The 25,928-nt window shown below is 39.1% G+C and overlaps 1 protein-coding gene across 8 annotated transcripts in view; it reads left to right on the top strand.

Moving 5' to 3' along the window:
- Window positions 1-25,928, top strand: part of LOC109926943 (mitochondrial ornithine transporter 1) — a 68,280-nt gene that overhangs the window by 38,135 nt on the left and 4,217 nt on the right. For 7 of the 8 annotated variants that reach the window (XM_048597713.1, XM_048597715.1, XM_048597714.1 and 4 more), the window contains 4 exons: window positions 9,676-9,802; window positions 11,709-11,967; window positions 18,261-18,401; window positions 20,908-21,080. In XM_048597713.1, coding sequence (XP_048453670.1) covers window positions 9,733-9,802; window positions 11,709-11,967; window positions 18,261-18,401; window positions 20,908-21,080 — 643 coding nt within the window. In that variant the 5' untranslated portion in view covers window positions 9,676-9,732. Of the gene's footprint in view, window positions 1-5,432; window positions 5,453-9,675; window positions 9,803-11,708; window positions 11,968-18,260; window positions 18,402-20,907; window positions 21,081-25,928 lie in introns of those variants that run through there. The other variant, XM_048597718.1, reaches the window with a different exon arrangement.

Here is a 25,928-nt window from a genome sequence, read left to right as displayed (position 1 = left end):
GTGTGTGTGCTGGGTGGAAGTTCAGACTCGGGGCGGTATAGAGTAGGTGGAGTTGCTGTTTATAATGAGGCTCTAAGGGTGCTTTGGAGGATGCCAGTGCTGTGTCAGGATAGCAACAGATGAGCAAGAAAGTTGAAGAAGACTATAGGGTGATTCAGAGATTTGGGAGGGCCATATATTCAAGAAGTGTGAAATGGAAATAGGCAGAAATGGCAGGAGTGTATGGTCGTGAAAGGATAAAGAGAAAAGAGGACAAAGAAGGATTCTGCATTGTAATGAACATAGATTACATTTTGAAAGTTTAAAATAAGAGGATAAAATAGTAATCCAATATACGCTATAAATTTTGAGCAGTGTGCCAACATAAGAACACGAATACAAAGTACTCAGTACCGTATGGCCTAAACCACTTCCATATGTTATTGTCAGGCAGTGCTCAATGCCATCAGAACAACTGTAATATCAAATTGTATAAAATAAGAATTAAAATGATCCCAAATGCTGTACAGTGTTTGGAAGGTTCTGTCATGAATGTTTTTGAGCATAGACATTTAGCAATTAATGCAAAAGTGAGAAAACTTAAGGCAGAGATAGATTGTAAATGTAGAATAAAGCTGTGTGCTGGAAAGGACAAACTTGCATTCATGTAGTGCCATTCATGACCACAAGACATTCCAAAGCATGTTACAGTCAGTGAAGTGCTTTCAGGTTTACTGTTGTAATCTAATGTTTATCATATTGAGATAATGATTAAGTGGCTGATGGAGTTTAATTTAGGTAAATATGAAGTGCTGCATTTTGGAAAGGCAAATCAGGGCAGGACTTATACACTTAATAGTGAGGTCCTGGGGAGTGTTGCTGAACCAAGAGACCTTGAGTGCAGGTTCATAGTTCTTTAAAAGTGGAGTCACAGGTAGATAGGATAGTAAAGAAGGCGTTTGGTATGCTTGCCTTTATTGGTCAGTGCATTGAGTATAGGAGTTGAGACATCATGTTGCAGCTATACAGGACATTGGTTTGGCTACTTTTGGAGAATTGCCAGATATTGTGGCCTCCATCCTATAGGAAGGATGTTGTGAAACTTGAAAGGGTTCAGAAAAGATTTACAAGTATGTTGCCAGGGTTGGAGGGTTTGAGCTATGGTGAGATGCTGAATAGGCTGGGGCTATTTTCCCTAAAGCATCGGAGGCTGAGGGGTGACCTTATAGAAGTTTATAAAATCATGAGGGGCATGGATAGGATAAGTAGGCACGGTCTTCTCCCCAGGGTGGAGGAGCCCAAAACTAGGAGCGTAGGTTTAAGGTGAGAGGGGAAGGATATAAAAGGGACCTAAGGGGCAACCTTCTCATGCAGAGGGTGGTGCGTGTATGGAAATGAGCTGCCAAAGAAAGTGGTGGAGGCTGGTATGATTACAACATTTAAAAGGCATCTGGATGAATATGTGAATAGGAAGGGTTTAGAGGGAAATGGGCCAAATACTGGCAAATGTGACTAGATTTGTTTGGATATCTGGTCGGCATGGACGAGTTGGACTGAAGGGGTCTGTTTCTGTGTTGTATATCTCTATGATTAGGTGACTTGTTTTCAGTGATGATGATTGTGATTAAGTGAAAGAATAATTGGTCAGGTACCAGAGAATTCCTCTACTCAAATTTTATGCCCATCCAAGAAAGCAGCTGGGTCTCTGTTTAACATCTCATCTTAAAGACGGCATCTGACAATGTAGCACCTCCTCAGTACTAACTCCACTGAACTGGACTTGAACTATTATCCTTCTGATTCCTAGTTAAGAAATCTACCACTGAGCCAAGGCTGATACTAGATCATCACTGAGGCTCCAAATGACCTCCAGAGTAATTCCATCACTTCCTGAAACAAAAATGATCCTCTTTTATGTACTAAAATTAAATTGATACATTCCACCAGAAATAAATTTATGCCAAATTGTATATACTCTGGTTCCCCTTGCTAGCAGCATGGTTAATAAAACCACGGCATTTTCAGTATTCATTTTACAATGAAATGTGCAAAGATCTCTTCATTCACTCAAAGTAGGTGAGTTATACCTAGAATATTGAATATAAATTTACAGCCTTTCAAACAGGTATATAGGAATGAAACTCGTGTTCTTACATCTTCTACTTGGGAATCCTTTTAATGAGAAGCAGGAATTGGGGTGGCATGGTGGCTCTGTGGTTAGCATTGCTGCCTCTCAGCACCAGCAGCCTGGGTTTGATTCCACCCTCAGGCGACTGTCTTTGTGGTGTTTGCACATTCTCCTCATGTCTGCGTGGGTTTCCTCCAGGTGCACCGGTTTCCTCCCACAGTCCAAAGATGTGCAGTCTAGGTGGTGTGGCCATGCTAAATTGCCCGTAATATTCAGGGATATCTGGATTAGGTGACTTGCAGAGGGATGGGTCTGGGTGGGATGTTCTGAGGGTCGGTGTGGACTTGTTGGGCCGAAGGGCCTGTTTCCACACTGTAGGGATTCTATGATGATTTGGTCATTATTGAATTGGTGAAACAAAGTAAGGAAATTTGGGTGTATTGTAAAAATGAATTTCCTTCACTGTTTACATGGAAAATCATCTTAACTTTCTACTTCAGTTGATTTTCAGGTCTAGTGATGGGGCTGCAAGGGCAGGCTAAATCACATGGTCTGAATATTCAAGTCAGCCAGGTTAATGTTTCTTCTAATAATGCTGCAACTCAAAGGCTATTGAGCCACAATTACAAATCGTGTTGATATGTAGAACCTTTGAAATTTGGCCTGTGGAGAAACACTTTGCTAAATCTACTGTTGGACTGTATGCAAACAACTACCTTGGCTTTTTACATGTACATGCAAGAATATTTAAATACAAAATTGTAGATTTTTAGTTTATGGAAAGTGTGAGCATACCATTTCTGGCCACCCTGTTATAGGAAGGATATTTTTAAATCATACAGGATTTAGAAGACATTTACCAGGATGTTGCTGGGAATGGAGGGTTTGAATTATGGGGAAAGGCTGGATAGGCTGGGACTGCTTTTAGAACATAAGAACATGACAACTAGGAGCAGGAGTAGGCCATCTGGCCCCTTGAGCCTGCCCCGCCATTTAATAAGATCATGGCTGATTTTATTGAGACTCAGCTCCACTTACCCACCCGCACACCATAACCCTTAATTCCTTTACTGTTCAAAAATTTATCTAGCCTTGCCTTAAAAACATTCAGCGAGGTAGATTTGACCGCTTCACTGGGCAGGGAATTCCACAGATTCACAACCCTTTGGGTGAAGAAGTTCCTCCTGACCTCAGTCCTACATCTGCTTCCCTTTATTTTGAGGCTATATCCCCTAGTCCTAGTTTCACCTGCTAGTGGAAACAACCTCCCTGCCTCCACCTTATCTATTCCCTTCATAATCTTATATGTTTCTATAAAATCTCCCCTCATTCTTCTGAATTCCAATGAGTATAATCCCAGCCTACTCAGTCTCTCCTCCTAATCCAACTCTCTCAACTCTGGAATCAACCGAGTGAATCTCCTGCACCCCCTCCAGTGCTAGTATATCCCTTCTCAAGTAAAGAGACTAAAACTGCACACAGTACTCCAGGTGTGGCCTCACCAGGACCCTATACAGCTGCAGCATAGCCTCCCTGTTTTTAAACTCCATCCCTCTAGCAATGACAGACAAAATTCCATTTGCCTTTTTAATTACCTGCTGCACCTGCAATCCTACTTGTAGCGATTCATGCACAAGGACACCCAAGTCCTTCTGCACAGCAGCGAGCTGCAATTTTTTACCATTTAAAACAAAGTCCATTTTGCCGTTATTCCTACCAAAACAGATGACCTCACACTTATCAACATTGTACTCCATCTGCCAGACCTTTGCCCACTCACTTAGACTATCTATATCCCTCTGCAGACTTTCAGTGTCTTCTGCACATTTTGCTCTACCACTCAGCTTAGTGTCATCTGCAAATTTTGACACACCACACTTAGTCCCCAACTCCAAATCATCTATGTTTTCACTTTTCACTTAGGAGGTTGAGGGGTGACGTAATGGAAGGGTTATTGATAAGGTGAATAGCATGGAGTCTTTTTCCTAGTGGGGATTTTAAGACTAGGGGACATATTTTTTAATGTGAGATGAGAAAGATTTTAAAAAAGGCATGGGGGCAATTTTTTTTTTACACGAAGTGGTATGTGTGTGGAATGAACTTCCTGAGGAAGTGGTGGATGTGGATATGGTGACAGTGTTTAAAAGACATTTAGATAAGAGCATGCATAAGAAATATTTGGAGGGATATGGATCAAGCGCAGGCAGGTGGGACTAGTTTAGGTTGGGATTATGGTCAGCATGGACTGTTTGGACCGAAGGTCTGTTTCTATGCTCTATGATGCTAATCTCCATGTGCTTCCCTGGAAAGTCTTGATCTTGTACTGTTTGCAATCGTACAACCTTCTAAGGTCATGTTACTCTGGCTTAAAGCCTATTGCAGAACATTAGATAATTATTCTATTTGATTTTGGTCAGAAGATTCAGTTAATCCATTACATGGGATCAGACTAGAGTCATAGAAATTACAGCACAGGAAAGGGCTATTTAACCCATTGGTCCCATGCTATCTTTCTGACTATTTTTCAGATTTTGGGAGGAATGCATATGATTCATAATCTCTTGGTTCCCTTGTTCTGTTGAGCATGTTACTAATCACTTGTGGCAAATTCCATAACGCAATTGTTGTAAATTTGATACTAAGATTTGGCAAGGTTTCTGCGTTTGAATGTATTGATCCTGGTGGTCTTGGCTTGCAGCAACTACTCAAATAGCTCACAGATTTTCCAGTATTTGCCTGTGAAATCTGGCATGCCATTTGCTTATACTGACTGGACATATTCCTGTTGCAACCTATGTACATTCAGCATTTAGTAGAAAAATTACTTGGCTGGAGTTTATTACCGAGAATTCTTGGCTGAGTACTTTAAAATCAATAGAAGCAAACAATCTTCCTTCATTAAACAAGCTCCATCTCCTTTCTGAGGTGATCAGTTAACTTCCACCCATATATCAGGGCATTAATGTAACATTTATTCCCAGTACTTTATCTACTTCTGTAAATATCTGTGACATTGTTCCAATGGAAAAAAATGGACCAAAGTTCTTTAGTTTAAATCATAAATGTAATTTTATGTAAATTGCCACAACATCCAAATTTTGGAATAAAGTAAGTTTTTTAAAAAGATCAGTTTAATGGGGATTTTGTATAAATAGAAGTAAGAAAAGCCTGGTTATATCCTTATGTAAATGCTGGAATACTTGTTTAAATATTACCTTTTTCAGATTCTGTCATGTCCTCATTCATGTATTCAGTACAATGGACATAAGGTGACATGGGCCAAGGGCAGTGCATCTGTTTCTTTACATTTGTCGTCAACAGAATTGATCTGGTTCAATTCCTGACGTAGGTTGCCACTGTGTATATGTTGCAATAAATACATGAAAGAAACCGAGAAAACAGCATGTGATAATGTATTTACAATAAGATCAACTGCTGCATAAACTGCTTTTAAATTATATGTCTCAAAATTTCAATAGAGATTTTAACATACCTATTTTGCCTTGAGACACTAATGAAACAAAGCTCCTTTAGGTGGATGTATCTTCTACTTTGTCGTCATCTTTCTGCTTTCCCTATTTTGCTGTGGGTTGCCACAATGCTTCTTCATCTCCCCTATAAGTCACTTATTCTTATGTAAGTTTCTTGCCACCATAGTTTGCCTCTTTTCTTCCTGATGATCGTATCTCCATCACCTGCCTCACTACATTTATGTGCTGTCTACATGACAGATGACCATACCATTTCAGTCTCTTCTCAGCTACATATTATGGTGCTTCCACAATCTTTGTTAATCCTCTTGTTCTTATTTATTCACTCATGGGACATAGTGTTGCTGGCTGGACCAGCTTTTATTGCCATCCCTAGTTGCCCTTGAGAAGGTTTCTGGTAATTACTGCATATATCCATCTCATTGTCTGCATGTTATTAATGTTTAATAATAATTACTGTTTTCCTGGTGTTGCCCACACTTCTACACTATATATAAAACCAGGCAAGTTATACAGATTCAAAAACAGAAGTTGATGGAAAAGCTCAGCAGGTCTGGCAGAAACATAAAAGTTACACAGATTCTTCCTTTTCAGTTTTAATCCTATAACACATCACTGCACTTCTTCCAGTTGCTGCAACAAGAGCTAATCCTTTGTTTAATTTCTGTCCACATTTCTTAAAAAAAAAATCTTCTTTTATTTTTCCATGGGATGTAGACATCGCTGGCTGGGTAGGCACTTATTGCTCATCCCGAATTGCCGTAAAGAAGGTGGTGGTGATTTGCACCAGCTTCTGCAATCCTTTGGTTGTAGGGTCACCCACAATGCCATTGGGAAGGGAGCTCCAGGATTTTGACACGGTGACAATGAAGGAATGGCAGTTATGATTCCAAGTCAGGATGGTGACTTGAGACTGCATTTTTCTATTCGCTTTCCCTAGGTCTTCACTCTTACACCTTCACTGATCCTCTTATTTTGGTTCAAGCTGCTAGTCCATTTACTGACTTTTTAGGTAACTGATCTCCATACTCCCTCTGTTCCAGTGCTTTTCTCTAGATACTTGGCCATGTTTATAATTATATCCTCCACATAGTTCAGTGTCATCTGAACATCATTGACCATGGCACTTTCTGTCTCATTGCTCAGTTAAAACAGCCATGTCAATCAGGAAGAGGAAGGGGATGAATGCTTATCCTTGTTGCAATCCAACTTTGACTTTGAAACTAGCACCCCATCCCCATCACCAGTACTACTTCCTGTCACCAGGCTTTGCTTTCTCGTGTCCTTTTCAGCCTCTCCTGAATTTTTAATCTTTCTGTTTTACTGACTCACTGCTGTTTTTGTTCTTTAATTCCATCTTCCCTTCCCATCTCCTCTTTCACTTTTCTATTTTATCTTTTCACTTTTGTTTAATTTCCACCTTTCTATTGCTAACATTTGTGGGGTCAGTTAGACAGTTGGCCATACGGCTGGTTTACAAAGCAGAGTGATGCCAACAGCTTGGGTTCAATTCCTGCACAGGCTGAGGTTGCCATGAAAGGGGAGAGGTTGAGAAGAGTCCTTCCTGCAGTGAAGTGACCCTCAGTTTAAACGACAACCATTTGTCTCTCTCTCTCTATTGACAGAGCAGCTCTATAGCCTAGTAGGACTACAGCAAGATTAGTTTTAATATTCTGCAGTTATGCTCGATAGCAAAGGAGCAACATCAAGACATGACAACCCATTGAATTTAAACATTATACTAAGTGGAGGAAAATAAACTAACAAGGACTTCCCCCTTGTAACCAGAGCAATCAGGATTATATGTGGACTGCAGTAGGTCAAGAAGACAGCTAACCATCACCTTCTCAAGGGCAACTAGGGACAGGCAATAAATGCCAGCCAGCCGGTGATGCCCATGTTCCACAAGTAAATAAAATTGTCTTAAACAAAAATGACATTGGTGCTTCCACGCGTGAATCTACATTGACCTTCATGGATATCCACTCTTCTTGTCAGTCTCCAGACCATGATTTTCTCCATATCTTGAATTTAAGTGGTAGGAACTTAGGCCCTTGGGTACTTTTGCAATTTTGAATGATCTATTTGAATACTGATATCAAAATGCATTGCCTCCATAACCTCGGGAAATCTCTTGTTGCTAACAACTCCTTGTATATAACAATGCCTAGATGTCTCCAGTAGAGTCATAGAGTTGTACAGCACGGAAACAAACCCTTTGGTCCAACTTGTCCACGTTGACCAGATATCCCAAAACAACCTAGTTTCATTTGTCAGCATTTGACCCAAACACCTCCTAAACCCTTTGGATTTACATATCCATCCAGATGCCTTTTTAAATGTTGAAATTGTACCAGCCTCCTCCTCTTCCTGTGGCAGCTCATTCCATACACGCACCCTCCTCTGTGTGGAAAAAGTTGCCCTTTAGGCCCCTTTTACATCTTTCACCTCTCACCTTAAACCTGTGCCGTCTAGTTTTGGACTCCCCTACCCTGGGAAAAATACCTTGGCTATTTACCCTATCCATGCTCCTCATGATTTTTATAATTCTCTATAAGGTCATCCCTCAGGCTCTGACGCTCCAAGGAAAATAGCCCCAGCATATTCAGTCTCTCCTTATAACTCTCATCCTCCAATCCCAGCAACATCCTTGTAAATCTTTTCTGCACCCTTTCAAGTTTAACAACATCTTTCCTATAGCAGGGAGACCAGAATTGAACACAGTATTCCAAAAGTGGCCTAACCAGTGTCCTGGGGAGCCCCAATTCCTATACTCAATGCACTGATCAGTAAAGGCAAGTGTACGAAACACCTTCTTCACTACCTGACTACCTGTGACTCCACCTTCGAGGAACTATGAACCTGCACCACAAGGCCCCTTTGGTACTCCCCAGAACCATACCACTAAGTGTATGTCCTGTCCTGATTTGCCTTACCAAAATGCAACACCTCCCATTTATCTAAATTAAATTCCATCTGCCACTCCGTGGCCCATTGGGCCCATTTGAGCAAGGTCCCATTGTACTCTGAAGTAACCTTCTTCACTGTCCACTACTCCTCCAATTTTGGTGTCATCTGCAAACTTACTAACTTTTCCCCATGTATTCACATCCAAATCATTTAAATAAATGACAAAAAGACAAAAATGACAAGTAGAATTCTAAGCCTTTGTTGTTTCCTAGCACGTGAGGCGCTAAATAACTTTGTGTATGTCGGTTGCAGTTAAATATGTCGAAAAACTCCTGCAAGTAACTAAATCAAGTAATTATAAAAGAGCAAATTATCACTTGCATTTTATTCAGAGGTGGGATTAATCAATAAAATACCTTTTGGTAAGCTATGTCCAAAATCTATGATATAACCAAGAATTTTTTGGTTTATTCTAAACTTCTGGGTTCCAAACTAGCTAACACCCTACTGCCTATTAATAGAATTTGTATGTTTATGTTCCTGTATTTGGTGCCGGAAAATGTTCTTGTGAGCAAAGGTCTGTTACACTATGCCAGTGTCTATGACATCTGGGCAGGAAAATAAATGAACAATTAGATTGTTCTGCTACTATTTAAGAATTAGGATGATCTTCTTAACTTTTTCTCACAGAATTGTTACAGCCCATCATGCTGGTACTGGTTCTATTACCACAGGCTAGTGATGATCTCCTGCCTTTTCCCTACACCATTTCCACTCTAATCAATCAATGCCCTCTTGAATGCCTCAATTAAACCTGCCACCTCCATGTATCCATGCTGTGCATTCCATTTCCTAATTAATCATAGAAAATAAGAGCGGGAGTAGGCTGAACATCGAGCTCAATACTCTAATCCTCCTCCCCCATCAGCTCCTTTAGCCACAGGTGCTATTATTTACCTCCTGTTGGAAACCACACAATGTTTGGCCTCAACCACTTTCCGTGGTAGTGAATTCCACAAGCCACTCGCTGGGTGGAGGAATTTCTCCTCTCATTGCTAAAACGTTTACACCTTTATACTTAAACTACTCACTGTGTGAAAATGACTCTTCTTATATCACCCTTGCTTCATTTACACATCACTCATTTGTTTTTTTCTTTGTCTCCAGAATATCGCCTTTTGCATTTATTGAGTACGTGTGCCATTTACTGGATCGAAGATCAATATGCCACAGGAAAAGAAAGTACTACAGCCATCTTTGCAAGGTGCTATTGATCTCACTGCGGGAGCTACAGGTAACAGCATTTTTCTTTACTTTTCAAGAAAAAGAAATGTGAAAGTATATTTAATTCATTATAACAGTAACTACACTTCAGAACTACACTCATTGACTAACATTCTCAGTGATATATAAATGGAAGCCCTTCTTTCTCCTAGTTGTGAAATTGCCAATTACATTTTCAGCTGAGCTTTACCAGTTTTGCACTTTAGAGACACACTTGAAACCTCCTTCTGATTCACATTTATACTGTGGAGAATGGGAAAAATATGTAGCCTGGTCCTTCCCTCCCTTGGCTTCTTTTACTTTTTCCTGGGTGGTAAGAGGAACTGTTATAAGTTTTTTTTTTTAACTTTTACCTTTTTCTTTGACTGGGGTGCTGGTGAAAAGTATGAGAGGTTGGGCCATTGAGAAGATGGTGCAATTATTTTTGATCTAAAATTAATTTCCTTCTATTTCCTGAGACTAACATGGTTCAAGCAACAATTCAGTGATATGTGGAGGATCAAACTAGATACAGACCATCTACAGCAACTTTCTAAGCACAACCTGACAGTTGTGGAAAGGCTAACTGGAGAGATTTCTTATCTGTCTTGCCTTACAGTTCCTTATTAGACCTAGGTGCTGCTCTCATTTGGAATTCCATTCAAACTACAAAGTGTACTTTTGAAATCTGAATTCCTTTCCTTCTACAGATTCCACGCCACTTGAGAGCCTTCAGGCTTTAAAGTCCCAAACATGATGTCACACCATCACTATTCCTGATTTATGTCATTTTTTGCTTTATTTGGTGTGTAAGAACAGCTGCTTGAGCCTGTTTTACCATTCAGTTAGATCATTTCTGATCTATACTTCTGTTTCGTTTTACTTACCTTTGCTCTATATCCCTTAAAATCATGCATACAAATGATTGCTGATGCATAACTTAATTTTTGTATTAGCTTGAGATAAAGACCCACATTTCATTAGTCTGGTTACACTTTGTATCTGTGCAATTCTTTTCTGAAATTGTGCATAATAAATACTAACTGGAAACTGAAACTGCTATTGCCATAGCCATGTTTGGGCTATTTGATTTGCATTTGGAAGGATGGCCACTCTGTTGTGCTCTGAAATGGAACATGTCTTTATGCCAGTACAGATGTAGACATGCATTAGATATTGGAGGAAGGCAAGAGGTTTGTGTGACATTTTCAACCTAACTGTATGCTATTTACAAAGCTAGCTCTCTCGGAGTATTAATAAGTGGACTGATTCCTGTGCACTGCAATGTTACAATACATATCAGTTTCAGAAACATGTGACTGCTCTAATAGTAATGTGGCAGTATGTTGTCCTAACTTAAGGTTATCTGGAGATAGCATGGCAGCACTGATGGTGTATTTGACAGTGCTCTATAATCCTTTTGGAAGAAATTTGGTGTCAATATTAACGTTCCACAATATGCATGCAGACACAAACCATAAATCTAAAATGACCCAAACTGGTCATTTTGGCATTTAGCAGTTAACTACAAGAATTTGGGCGAATTGCACTTTAATCATACACTGTTTTTCTTCTCTCTCCTGTTATTAGGACTCATGTTTGTGATCCTATATTAATTAAGCTCTCCACTAAAAGCATTCCAACCAGTATATTGGTGGGCTGGTGTCTGTAACTGAAGTCACAGCAACGAAAGAAGGATCTGTTTGAAGTGGAGAATGAATGAGTGGAGCAATGTAACAATAGATTCCACAAACTTGAGACTAATGCAAAAGCCATGGATGCTGGAAATCTGAAATAGAAACAGAAAATGCTAGAAATGCTCAGCAGGTCAGACAGCATCTGTAGAGAGAGAAACAGAGCTGATGTTTGAGATTGGTGACTTTTCATCCAAAACTGTTGGGGTTGTTTATTAACTTTACGCATATTATAATTTGCAGGTGGAGTTGCCTGTGTTTATACAGGGCAACCTTTCGATACTGTAAAAGTCAAGATGCAGACCTTTCCTAACATGTACACAAATGTGTTAGACTGTGCTGTGAAGACATATAAAGAACGTGGCATTCGGGGATTCTACCAAGGCACAACTCCTGCCCTAATGGCTCATATATCAGAGAATGCTGTGCTGTTCCTGTCGTATGGGTTTTGCCAAAGAGTAGTGAGAAGTCTATCTGGACTGGACAGCAAAGCTGAGCTCAGGTGATGGTCACTTTGTTCATATTTGAAGAATTTTAGATCTGGATTCACTTGAAATGAAACTAGACTGCAGCAAGTCAGAAGAGAAAACAGAGGCATGGTGTTGATTTAAATATTGATTTTCTGTTTTTATTCATTCATGGGATGAGGGCGTTGCTGGCTAGGCAGCATTTATTGCCCATCTCTAATTGTCCAGAGGGCAGTTCAGAGTCAACCAGATTGCTGTGGGTCTGGAGTCTCATGTAGGCCAGACCAGGTAAGGATTGCAGTTTCATTCCCTAAAGGACATTAGTGAACCAGATGGGTTTTTCTGACAATCGCCAATGGATTCGTGATCATCATTAGATTCTTAATTTCAGATATTTTATTGAAATCAAATTCCACCATCTGCTGTGGCAGGAGTCGAACCTGGGTCTACAGAACGTTATCTGGGTCTGTAGATTAACAGTACAGTGATAATACCACTAGGCTATCGCTTCCTCAAATTCCATGAGAATTACTTATAAGATCAGAAGATATGCTCTGCCACACTGCATAATGGTGCAGTTGGTTTTCAACTGTATTTTCAGTCTCCCTTTTGTCATTTCTGATGGTCTACTAAGTAGAGCTAACTTTGGACACCTAGAGTACTAAAGTATTTAGTTATACACTTACTGAGTGTGCTGAAGGTAGTCCGAAGCAATACGCTGGAGGGCAACTTTCCTGTTGGCCCTCTTCAGCGAAAGAGCTGTGCAGCTCCAGCAGGCCAGGAGTAAGCCATTACTGCTAATTGCCCTCCAATCAAGTTAAAATAAATCAAGCAAAGTTCAAGTTGAGGACTTCAGACATTGCCATTAAAGAAAATATTTTTCTTTATCTGTCCATGGGATGCTGGCTAAGCAAGCATTTGTTGCCTGTACCTAATTACTCTTGAAAAGGGGATGGTGAATTATATTCTTAAACTGTGACAGTTCAGGTTATGTAGGTATACCTGTAGTGCTGTCAAGAAGGGAGTTCCAGCATTTTGACGATGAGTGTGAAAGAACTAAGATTTAGTTTCAAGCTCAGATGGTGTGTCGCTTGGAGGGGAATTTTGAGTTTACATGCATCATCTCCCTTTTCCTTTAGAAGTGGTAGAAATCTGAAATGATTCCTGAAGATTGGAAGATAGCAAATGTCATCCCACTATTTAAGAAAGGGAGTGAGAAATCAGGGAAATATAGACCTTGTAAGGAAGACGCTAAGAACCTGTTATAAAGGATATAATAAATACACTTAGATAACAATGAACTGATTGAGCATAATCAGTGCAGATTTGTGAATGGGAAATTATGTTTCAGAAGTTTATTCGAGTTTTTAAAAAATATTGCAAACAAAATTGAGAAGAGATCTGATGGACTTAGTATACTTGAATTTTCAGAAAATCTTTGATGAAGTCCTCCACAGAAGGCTGGCTCAAAATATTAAAGCATATGGGATAGGAGGTAATGTTTAATAATTGGCGGACAAACAGAGTAGGAATAAATGGATAATTAGTACATTGCCATTTGTGATTCATTGGGTACCACAAGGATCAGACTTCAGGATCCCAGCTGTCACAATATGTGTCAATAATTGGGCTAATTGGGAATGTGTTGGAAGGAGGATACAACATAGAGTGAGGAGAATTTGGACAGGCTTGGTGAATGGGCAAGATTATGGAAAATGAAATGTAAGATGGAAAAATGATGGTTTATCCACTATGCAGAGTATTTCTTAAATAGTAAGAAATTAGAAAGTGTAGGTATACAAAGGGACCTAGGCGTCCTTGTCAATAAGTCAGCGAAGGCTAACATGTAAATGCCACGTTAGGGAGGCTAATGGAATGTTTGCCTTTATTGCAAGAGGATTTGAGTACAGGTATTGTGAAGTCTTATTATCAATTGTGTAGGACCTTGGTTAGACCAACCTGGAGTAATGCCTGCAGTTTTGGTCTGCTTATCTTAGGAAAGATATTATTGTCATAGAGGGAATGCAACAAAGGTTTACCATGCTTGTTCCTGGGATGCTGAAGATGTCCTATGGAGAGAGATTGGGCAAGTGGGGCCTGTATTTTCTAGAGTTTTGAAGATTGAACGGTAATCTCATTGAAACCTACAGAATACTTAAAAGAACAATGTGGATAAGATGTTTGTCCTGGCTGGGGAGTCCAGCACCAGGGGGCACAATTTCAAAAGAAGAAGGATGCCACTTTGGTCTAAAATGAGGAGAATCGTTTTGCTCAGAGTTGTGAACCTCTGGAATTCTTTCTCACACAGAGCTGTAGAAGCTCAGTTTTTGAGTACATTTAAAGTAAATTTTGGCAGATTACTAGTGATGTACAGGATAACGGGTATGGAATGGGTAAAAGTGTTCGATTAGCTATGATCATATTGAATGGTGGGGCATTTGCTGTATGGCCTACATCTGTCCCTATGTTCTGAAGTCACGAGTTTGGAAGGAGCTAACAAAGGACCGTCAATGAGTTGTGGCAGTGCATCCTTTACATTGTACACTCTGCTGTTTAAAGTGGTGGATGGAATGCCAGTCAAGTGGGTTGCTTTGTCCTGGATGCTGTCAAGATTCTTGAGTGTCGGAGCTACACTTATCCAGTGAGGAATATTAAATCACACTACCGAATTGTGCCTTGTACGTGATGGACAGACTTTGGGAAGTCAGATCATGAGTTATTCAGTGTAGAATTCCCACCTCTGACCAGCTCTTGTAGCCGCAGTACTTATCTGGCTAGTCCAGTTATGTTTCTGGTCACTGGTAACCCCAAAAAATGTTGTTAGTGGGGCATTCAGTGATGGTAATCCCATTGAATATCAAGGGGTGAGAGTTAGATTCTCTTTATTAGTCTGGTCATTGGCTGACACTGATATGGCACGAATGTTACTACAGATATTTCAGACATATGTATCTCAAATTTTTAATTGTGAGAAAAATGTGGGAATGATATTATTTTTAGTCACATGTATGATGAATGCTTAGCTTTTCTGTGTTGCTGCTTTGTTGCTTTTGGGGTTTTTTTTTGCCCCTAACATCAACAGTCAAATGCCAACTGCTCAATCACTTGCTTGTCAGGACAAGAAGACATCCACACTCGTGAGCTGACGATTTTTTCTGGATTGATCACTTCAAACTCTAACACATGAAAATCATATAGATTCAAAATGCAATCATACAAATTAATGTATACTAGCTTCAGAGTTTATGGCTGATGAACTACGATTTATTTTGTGATAAACTTGCAATTGTGTTTTTTTTCTTCCATCCCTTTGCTATGAAATTTTTTCTGATCTTCATGACGCACAACCCATTTGAAAAAATGAGGGTCCAAGACAAAAGTCAGTAACCAAGGGACATAGATTAAAATAATTGGATAGATTAGAGGGGAATTGAAAAATGATTTTTTACACTGGATGATGGGAATGTGGAACTCGCTGCTTTTTCAACCGGCACCGATCAATGGGCCAATTATCTGCAAATTTCTATAACAAAGGCCTTAATTAATCCTACATGTCCAAATTTTGAGATATGTAATTTGCTAATTTAATATTTCTGTAAAAAAGACATCTTGCTCTTGATACTTATCTGTCATGTATAAAAGAATGCAAATTTCATATCTTGGATAACTTTGCAAACTACTGAAAGTGTTTATAAGGGAATTTGTGTAAAATACGTTGTTGCATAGGTAAGTCTCAATCAAGTAATAATTGCTATGGTTTATAGTAATTCAAGCAAGCTATTTGCCTTGCACTCATCAGGACATTGACAAAAATCCCAATGTAAAGATAAACAACATTTTAGACTGTACGAGAAGAGAGTGCTGATTAATTAGATTGATGTGGAGGTGCCAGTGTTGGACTGGGGTGGACAAAATCAGAAGTCACACAACACCAGGTTATAAACCAACAGACGGGTGGCACGGTGGCTCAGTGGTTAGTACTACTGCCTTGCAGTGCCAGTGACCTGGGTTTGATTCCACCCTCGGGTGACTGTCTGTCTGTGTGGAGTTCGCACGCTTTCCCTGTGTCTGCGTGGGTTTCCTCCGGTTTCCTCCCACAGTCCAAAGATGTGCAGGCTAGGAAGATTGGCCATACTAAAATTGCCCATAGTGTTCAGGGCTGTGTAGATTAGGTGGGTTATATGGGGATAGGTCTGGGTGGGATACTCTGAGGGTTGGTGTGGACTTGTTGGGCCAGGTTCCACATTGTAGGGATTCTATGATTCTATGAGACTTATTTGAAATCACAAGCCTTTGCAGCAGCACTCTGAAAGCTTGTGATTTCAAATAAACCTGTTGGACTATAACCTGGTGTTATGTGACTTCTGATTAGATTGATGAAGTGGATTGTGATTTGTAAAGGTGTTATCATGTACAGTGCACCAGTTAAATGATGAGTAGTTGAGTGATACTCTTAGTTTCACCTGAAACAAAAACAGAAATTGTTGGAGAATCTCCACAGGTCAGGCAGCATCTGTAGAAGGAAAGCAGAGTTAATGTTTCAAGGCTAGTGACCATTCTTGGGAACCTACTTGAGTTTCTCCAGCAATTTCTGTTTCTGTTTCAGATTTCCTGCATCCGCAATTCTTTGTTTCATTTTAGCTAGCCTCACCTGTTGCTAAAATTGTTAGACTCCTTATTTTCTCAGGCTAATAAAAGATGGACTGGGCACTCTTCAGGACTGAAGGTATCAACCTTGCGAAGTAGCAACACAAATTGTGTTTGCCATTTATGGAGTGCTGCCATTAAACCAAAAAGATATTCTGCTTATCTCGTGCTTGAATAATGTGGTATGTAAATTTCAGTGTCAGTATGATGACAGGTATGCTGGTCATACAATCTGTCAGTCTTCAGTATGTCTCAGAGAGCATGTCCCTTCAGCTGATCACAATAGGCAAGGTAGTGACTGTACTCAACCAGCCTTTGCTTTGTAAAACCTTTGCACAGTGTCCAATGATGAACGTACATTTGGTAAATAATACTGATTGTGCTAAGAATTATGCTGACATCTAATTTAGGAAGATCAGTCAGGCTCACAATGTGGCACTGTGGTACATACTGGAAGCTACAAAGATTAGTACATTGGGCGCTGTTCTTTGTAGGCAGAACAGGTACAACTTTGCACCTGTCTTAGCTTAACAAAGTATGCAAAACTCAATCTCTGGTTCACTGGTCGAGACAATGTCCCAAGGAATTAGTCAACCTGCTGATTTAATTGTAAGCACTGCTTGCCAGTTAATTAGCAGGTCATCATTGAACTGGTGCATTCTCCACAGCAGTGCCTCTACCAATAAATTAGCACTCCCTTCTCAGACAGTACAACGTGTTGCTTCCACTTTATATTGCTACTTTTTATATATGTCCTGATGAGGCAAGATGAAAAGCCTTAACAAAATGTGTTTATTTCAGTAATGTTCAAATTCTTCTGTACCACTAAATAACATATAAAGGACAACTTTTTTTAGCAAAATGTATAAAATGTCAGCCATACTCTAAGGTTATGATGCTCACAAGAGTTTTTCATTAGTGAAAATCTTTTGAAGTCAAGCAATGGTCTTTAATGCTGACGATGAATTGTCATAGTGTGTTAAAGTGTTACAGATTTAAATGGACATGGTTCACTCCACTCAACACTGGAATGAAGGGCTTATCTTATGAAAAAATGCTTCAGAGCCAGGATTACATCCAGTGGAGTTTAGAAGAATGAGAAATAATCTTATTGAGTAATTATATGGATATCAGGAGGACAAATGGGAGACTAAAGCTAAGGGACGTAGTTTAAGAATAAAAGGTAATTTTTCAGACCAAGTTGAGATTTTTCTTTCCTCTGAGGGTTGTTAGTATGTGAAATTCTTTTTCTCAAAAGGTATTGGAGACTGGACTTTTCAATTTATTGTGGGTTGTGTTAAATGGATTTTTGAGTTATGGGGCAGACAGAAAAGTGGAGTTAAATCCACAAACAGATGAGCCATGATCATTATTAAATGGTGGGGCAGGCTCCCATGTCTTGTATTTCTAAGAAATATGAATATTGACTATCTGAAATAATTGTAGCAAATAAAGGGAGGAGGCTTCAGATCAAAGATTTATGTGTAAAGCTGATAAAATGTACAAATGATTGTAGACCCAGCAAATTTTGCTTTGTAACAAATTTGAGAGATGTAGATGTATCATTTAAATTTCATTTTGGGGGAGGGGATGGTTACTGAAACAATGCAGCTCTGAACATTTCTAGCTGCTGGAGAATTTTCCAATCTTCCTTTCAATATAAATGCATCTGTCATTTCAGTGATATACAGAAAGCAGCTTCTGGCTCATTTGCATCAGTATTTGCCTCATTGGCCATTTGTCCAACTGAGCTGGTCAAATGTCGACTCCAGGCAATGCATGAAATGAAATCTTCAGGAAAGCTAGCCAAAGGACATCCCAGGTATGTCCTTTTCTAAAAAAGTTGTTAATGTTTTAAAAAGTTGCTAATTCATTCTTTAAAATGCTACAGTTACATTATGGGGAAATCTTTCCTTTTTGATCTAGCTGAAAGTTGGACCAGGCGTATAGAAGTAGGAAGTCTACTCCAAAGGTCACACATCTCCACTTCCTGCTACCTCAAAATGAATGGGCAAATGTATCTGAGTTTGCTTGTCCTTGCCACTGTCTAGTAGATGGTGTAGTTCATGGAATATGTACAAGACCTACTTAGATTTAATTTTGTGGTTGAATATATTTCTTATTGAGAGCATTTCCTGTTGCTAGTCATATCTAGACTTTGGGAGGCGTGCATCTGTTAAGGCTTCAACATGATGTACCTTAGAATGAAAAGTTTGAAGCGTCCATCCTGTTAATTCACCCAATAATTAGATGATTTGAATAGGACTACCATATGAGCTTTGTGTAGGAGACACTTCTCAATGGCATCAGAAAACCAGGGAAAATGTGAGTGCCTGCAGTTTTAGCACCTCTTCCACTTCTATTGAGTGACTGTAGATTATCACAGGCAGAAACCTGAAAGGAAGTTTGGAGTTGGTGAGATGGAGAGTGAAAGGAGAAAAATAAATGCGAAGGATTGATTTACTTTCCAGTATATTCTCCACGTAGCCAGTGAGTAGATTTTTTTTTGTGCAGGCTTGCAGGAGCAGGGAATCCCTAAGTGGAATCTTTGCCCTCTTCCCACAGTGAGAAGGCATTTGAGTCTTTGCTTTGTAACTGAATACAATGAGATGTTGCAGATGACACATCGCAATATGTCTTATTTGGGCAATGGTTTGTGCCAGAACGAGGCCTAAAGGGGGTAGAGAGAGAGAGAGAAACATTTTTCTTTGTGTGGTCTCCTGCTGAGATTCTTTGTAGCATTCAAATCTAAGTTGGGTTGTTACCTTACAACTTATTATTCAGTAGCATTAGTCCTGCACTGGGTGCAAACCCATACAATGAGGATAATACCAAATTAAATTACTGACAGCCAGGACTCTGTACAATTGGGGGTAGATATCAGAAAACTGCAGGTGCTTGTTCACAGCTTTCCATCAATAATTTTAATGGAATAAAATTGGCACTTGCGTGCCAACATTACACACCACTGAAAGCGATTGCAAAACTAAATTGGAAAATTTTAGAATCGAAGGCTGATATTAGTAAAATAGTGCACCAAAAGTGGATTGTCAGTGTTCATTCTACACCACACTCTGTGGACCTCTTAAATCATTGGGGTTTGTGAGGAACTCTGCACGTATACTTGTATGTACCCATGTTGTACATCATATTGTGGTGAAACACAAACACCTTTGTATTGCTGTCTGCCTTCACTAGAACTAATGACTTCCAACCACAGATTGAGAAGATTCAGTTACTTCCAGAGATTAACAAATTTAGTAAGGATTGTACCTTTTTTGTACCATAACTAGCTGTGTACAATATTGTGGATTCTCCACATTGGAGGCTTTGTTTGAAAACGTTTTTGTGAAACATCCAAGAGGGTATCTTGACAAACATTTTATCAGCCATCAAAGCAGGAAGAATTCCTATCACCACAATACTTGCTGACACTTGAAGTTTTCAGCAGAAGCTGCAAATTGAAGAAATCTGTATAAGTATGATCTTGCTACAATTTGGAAAGGAATTTTTACTCCTCTCCTATATAAATAGCTGTCCAACATAGTTTTTCTTTTAAAGCTATTTCAGATTGAAAAAGTCAAGCTCCTAAAATATTAACCAATGCTGTGAGTCAATCTATTAAAATTCATATTAATGCTTGCAAACATTTGAAAGTGGTAGTTATCTTGAAAGTTGGCAACTTTTCAAATGTGCTTTAAAGCTACTATGTATTAGTGGTTTCATTTTGTTTAAAAAAAAAAGTGAGCTTTATATAATGAAGTGAACTTTGTGAACTTTTCACCAGTACAAGTAAATGTTCATTTTACTGTGGTATAATCTGAAGAGGGGTCACTGAACCCAAAATGTTAACTCTGATTTCTCTCCACAGATCCTGCCAGACCTGCTGAGATTTTCCAGCAATTTCTGTTTGAGTTCAGAGTCTCCTAGCTGAGGAAGACAAGATGATAAATTAAATGTTATATTGTAATGTAGTGATGGTGCCCCTATGTCTGGGCCAGATGGTCCAGATTCAAGAACCTCCAATCCCAGAGGTGTCTCATAACATATCTGAACAGGTTGGTTTAAAAAAAAAAATTAAATGAAATACTATGAATAAAGAGTCAACTATGGGAGCGCATTGATCTTCCTTCTCGGGGGTGCCTTAAATATAATTTGAGGCAAGAGCTCTGGGAGCTTGAATTAAACCACTATGTTATATATGTTTTCCTGTGTAACATTTTTTTAACAAAACTGCATGTGAATTCTGCAGTAGGTATCCATAACAGCAAACCATCAACCATATTCTAGCTAAATTCAATTTGTACATTTTTTTCTCCTTTTTTTAGCACAGTTTGGGCAGTGATTAAGAATGTTTTGAAAACTGATGGTCCTCTTGGCCTGTACCAAGGTCTGACGAGCACATTGATGAGGGAAATGCCTGGCTACTTTTTTTTCTTTGGTGGCTATGAACTCAGTCGCACCATTTTTACACGAGGAGGCCGGTCCAAAGATGATCTTGGTAAGTGCCTAAAGCAAGCTTTGGGTGGGTGTGTTTGTGTGAGTGGAGTTGTTTATTGCAAGAGATTAAAATTGCAAGCTACAAGCAGATTGAAACCAAAAAATGGTTGCTGTTCTTCTTAACTCTGTTTCTGTTGTAACAGGAATTTCAAAGTGACTGATTCACCAAATCAGTCATTATTTTTAAACCAAATTTTAACATTTATCCTAATAGTTTCCAATGTTGATTATGATCTTAAATTGCAAGGAGCACCACCATTCTTCTTTTGAATTCATTGTAGGATAAGTTCACCTTTTCAATAATGAAAATTGCAGGGGGCATATCCTTTTGATGTGTCTTGAAACAGTGGCTTGAAGAGGTTCATAGATATTACTAGACTGGCAAGTCCATGTAATAGGTTAGTGGGTATTAGTTTGTCAGATAGACTTCCATTGACCTAGAAAGAGGCTAATGCTAAAGATTGCTTTACAGATTTCTTTTGTTTTAAAACCAAGGGCTTTTTTTTTTTAAAAATGTGGAACCAAATTTGATTTATCACTAATTCAGGGCCAATGTGCTGCTGCTGCGTTTTCTACAATGAATACTCTTGGATCAGGTACTGTTTTCAGAAGTGACGACCTTGCCTCAACATTTAGTGATAATATATACACTAACAGCCACTTCCCTGCTGTATCCTCACAGCACAAAGATTTCCTTTTTCAGTTGAGTGTTCCAACGTTAGACCTTTGGTGGAATAGTCTAAGAGGAAGCTCCCATGTTTTTGTTCCAGGACTGTAGAGCCCAATGTCCTTGGCAAGTGCTTCGTCTCACAGCATTACCAGTTTCTGTATGTATTCCCTCCATTTCCACTCTTTTCCAGAATCCTGCGGAAAGTATAGGCAGATAAATCGCAAATAATCAAACAACAGACTTAAGAGTGTAGAAAACCAAGTTGTTGGCTTTTATGAAAGTGAGGGGGTTTTTGCCCTACCCACCACACCTTCAGAGACCAACATCTAATTTAGCAGGAGCTTATTCTGGCCACAGAAAGAAACTGACCATTTAAAACTAATTTGAAGTTTAAGCTTATGACACATGATACTAAGTTTCAGATGTGCTACAGATCCTTGCAGTAGCTATAACCAATCTTCACGTATATTGAAAGTTGAGCTTTATCAGTGTTGCACTTTAGAGACACAGTTGAATTGAAGTGCTTACACAAGATTGCTGCACTGAAAAATATGCTTCTTTGTTCACTTAATCATAGGGCTCAGAAGAGCATTATTTAATATTTGTATTTTCAGCAATTACTTTCCCACATGATATCTATGGTCACTCTCTACAGCTACTTCTCTTCCCTTATTTCCAGATCCAAAAACCTGATCTAACTTCCTTTACTGTCAGATTCTTTCCTTCTACAATCCACAGAAACTGGGAAATGTAACCATCCTTTTTGTGCCTTCGTGGTTTTCTCGCACTTCTTTTCCCTCCAGTTTATGCTAACATTTCTTTTTCCACCGTGCACCCCCCCCCCCAACAAAAATCTGCCCCATGTTTGTGGAAACCCTATTCCTTGCCACTCCTTCTACTCAACTCAAAAACCACTGCTTGCAGTCTCTGCCTTGAAAATTGGAAAATGGTTATTTTGGCTGTTCTGCATTGTACATGAGAATTCTTTTCCTCAGAATTACCCAAAACAATATGGAGGGATAAGGATTTGGTATGTGCAGAGTTTTTGTCAGAACCTCTTGGCATGGACTATAGCTATGCTGACTTTCAGCTTGCACAGTTTTGTAATGCTTTTATTTCAACTAAAAAGAGATCAAATATCAAATGTAATTCTAACTGAGTCAAACTTTTCAATAGCAAAGACTTTCTCCTTAAGTAGCTAATATCATAACAATGTATTCACAAAGCCTGAACCTGAAGAAATTTGTTCTTTAATATGGGGATTAAAAAAAAACAATGAAAAGGTGCACATTGATTTTGTGCAGCAATAGAGAATTGGTTTCAAATAAATACAGATGTAAAATGACTTGCTACGTTGTTAGTGTCAGTGGAAGTGCAGATTTACCCCACTGAACCACCCAGTGAATTATGAAGTGAGGAAAAAAAAATTAACAATTTGGCCTATTACTATTATTTCTATATAGTTTAGATTATTATTTGTCTGTCTATTTCTAAATGCCCTCAAATGTTGGTATCCTCTGGAACCATCAGCATACAGACAGTTGTAATAGCACCAGTTTAGTAATTAAAAGCAAATCTAATGGTGGCAACTCAACCATAATTCATTATGATAAAAACCAAAAGAACTGCAGATGCTGTAAATCAAGAACAAAAACAAAAACATCTATCCTATCATTTACTCCCTACCCCACCCACCTCCCTTTTTTCTGCATATAAACTGACATTTTCCCAGCCACCATCAGTTCTGAGGAAGGGTCACTGGACCCGAAACGTTAACTGTTTTGTCCTTCACAGATGCTGCCAGACCTGCTGAGCTTTTCCAGCAACTTTGTTTTTAATTCATTATGATAATTATTTTTAGGAGAAGTCTACTAGACATGGCCTGGTCTGGACTACATGTGACTTCAGGCTCTCAGCTACGTGGTTAACTCTTAAATGCTCTGAGTGACCAAACAAGCCACTTTTGTCTTTTAAAAAAAGTTAAGACAAAATTCTACGTAGTGTGTATTTTTTGTTCAAAGGACATAAACATCACTGCAACTGCCCTTGAGATAGTTTGTCAGCATTATCTCCTTGAACCTCTTAGTCCATTTGGAGTTGGTGCAGCCACTGGTGTTAGGAGGGAAAATTAGGTCTTCTGAAGGAGGTGGGCAACCAAGCTAAAACATTCTTTTCTGTACTATTCTTGATTTTCTTTTCTTTCATGTAATCTAACCTGCAATTAACTAGTGAGCTGGATTCATCACCTTAGCTAAGGCCTCCATGGCATTATGTAGCTGTACAACTCTGACACAGCAGTAGCCATAAATTGGGAAATTTTGATCATCCTTTGCACGCGTGCGCACACACACACACACCTCAACCAAGACGAGGGTGCATATGATTCAAACATAGAAAACTTTTCTATGAGAACATATCAGAAGCTGAGTAGACGGGAACTTACCAAGACTCTGGTAAGTAGTGACTATTTTGTACAGTGTTGGCAGGCACCTGCTTTCCCACTAAAGAAAGTGCCTAGAGTCATTGTGGTAGGCTAAAGACCTGTAATTGGCTCCCTTTTCATTTGTATTCTTTAAAAATTGCTATAATTTTAGTTTGGGGATCATGGCTATAATCCTAATCTGGGCTGTGAAAAGGGGAGGTCCACTTATTACAGTTGGCAGTCCCTTTAGAGGGCTTGGGATCTAGGAACTCTGATAATAGAGAGTCCATTTGACCGCTTTTTGGCTGGTAGTTTGAGTCCCTATCCCAATCCAGGGATCAGGAGTTCATACCTTTAAATCTTGCCCAGTGATTCTGGAGCTAAAAACTCCGAAATGCATTTACATAAATTTCTTGGGTTCCTGTCAAACTAGAATTGTCCTTTTTAGAACAAAAAAAAAAGTGTTGGTGGATAGAGTTGAAGATAGCCCAATTCTGAAAATGATCCAACTCATATTTATACAAGGACCAATAATCTTCCACTTCTCTTCTGTAAGGCACGATGACAATGTACTGTGTGATCTGACAAACGACTGCATTGAATATGTACCCTTCTTTTTCCAAGTTTGTGGGGTGGGTGGAATAAAAAAACAATACATATCAATTAGTGCTTTGTGCAAGCTGCAAATGGAAGGGCCATGTCAATTTTAACAACTGAAGAAAGAGCTATATAAATGTTAATATTTTCTTGTGTATTGGATGCTTTTAACTGGTAAAGTAGCCAATTAGAGTTGAAATTACCTCCATAAAAAGGCCAAAAGGGATGACTTTCACAATTTCTAGGAAGAATTTTGTTTAGGATAATAGTCAAGAGTGATGGCTTGGTTTACACAAGCTGCAGATGCAAAATACTATCTGCACTAACAAACTCTGGTCTTTGTACCCTTTTATCATTGTAGGATTTAAATTTCTCCCATTGGGGTTGAGGTATATTCAATCACCAAATCCTGCTGTGTATTTTCACTGGTCACATATTTTCAGTCAAGGCAGTAAGTGAGCAAGCAGATTCTAGCACTGAGCAGACACCAATGCTATTGCCTAAAGTATATTACCTGAAGTATACAAGGCATGTTTTTCCAAAGGTAGACTGCATTAAGCTTAGGCACAACTGTGGCCAGCTGCAAACTGTTGTAATCCACCAGCGGTATGGCAGACGAGTTGGAGGATTAACAGCTGGTGGGAGTAAAAAAACTAGTAACCCAACAAAATACATTTTTGTACAAAATCACACTAGTCAATAACTAATTAGGCAACTATTGAAGGGAGTAAAGAGCAGGGAAGCTTAAAGGAGATAGGAACGTGTACTGCTGTTCATTTTCCCAATGACTGTTATCCTATTTGTAATTTTTATTCAATTAATAAAATCCAACACCTTCAATCTTTGTTTTATAAAGTTAGAAAGTGTTGTGGAACCCCTTCAGACTAAAGGAAATCTAGGAGAAAAATCTACTCATTACTCTTGCACATTGGCAGAATGTAATGAAGTCTAATGCAGCAAAGTATGTACTTTGAGAAGAAGGAAAGGCTATCTTTAAAAAGCTAGTTGCAAAACAGGATATAGAAGCAGAAGGACCAGGGTACATGTGCACAAATTGAAGGTGGCAGGGTAAGTTGGTAAGATGGCTAAAACTGTGAATTTATAAAGCCTATATAAAAGGGAGGCAGAGAGTACAAAAGCAACAAACTTGTGATTTTTTT

The sequence above is a fragment of the Rhincodon typus genome, chromosome 6 (genome assembly GCF_021869965.1).
Source record: "Rhincodon typus isolate 14 chromosome 6, sRhiTyp1.1, whole genome shotgun sequence".
NCBI classification, from domain to species: domain Eukaryota; kingdom Metazoa; phylum Chordata; class Chondrichthyes; order Orectolobiformes; family Rhincodontidae; genus Rhincodon; species Rhincodon typus.
This window is presented reverse-complemented; position numbering and strand designations above follow the sequence as displayed.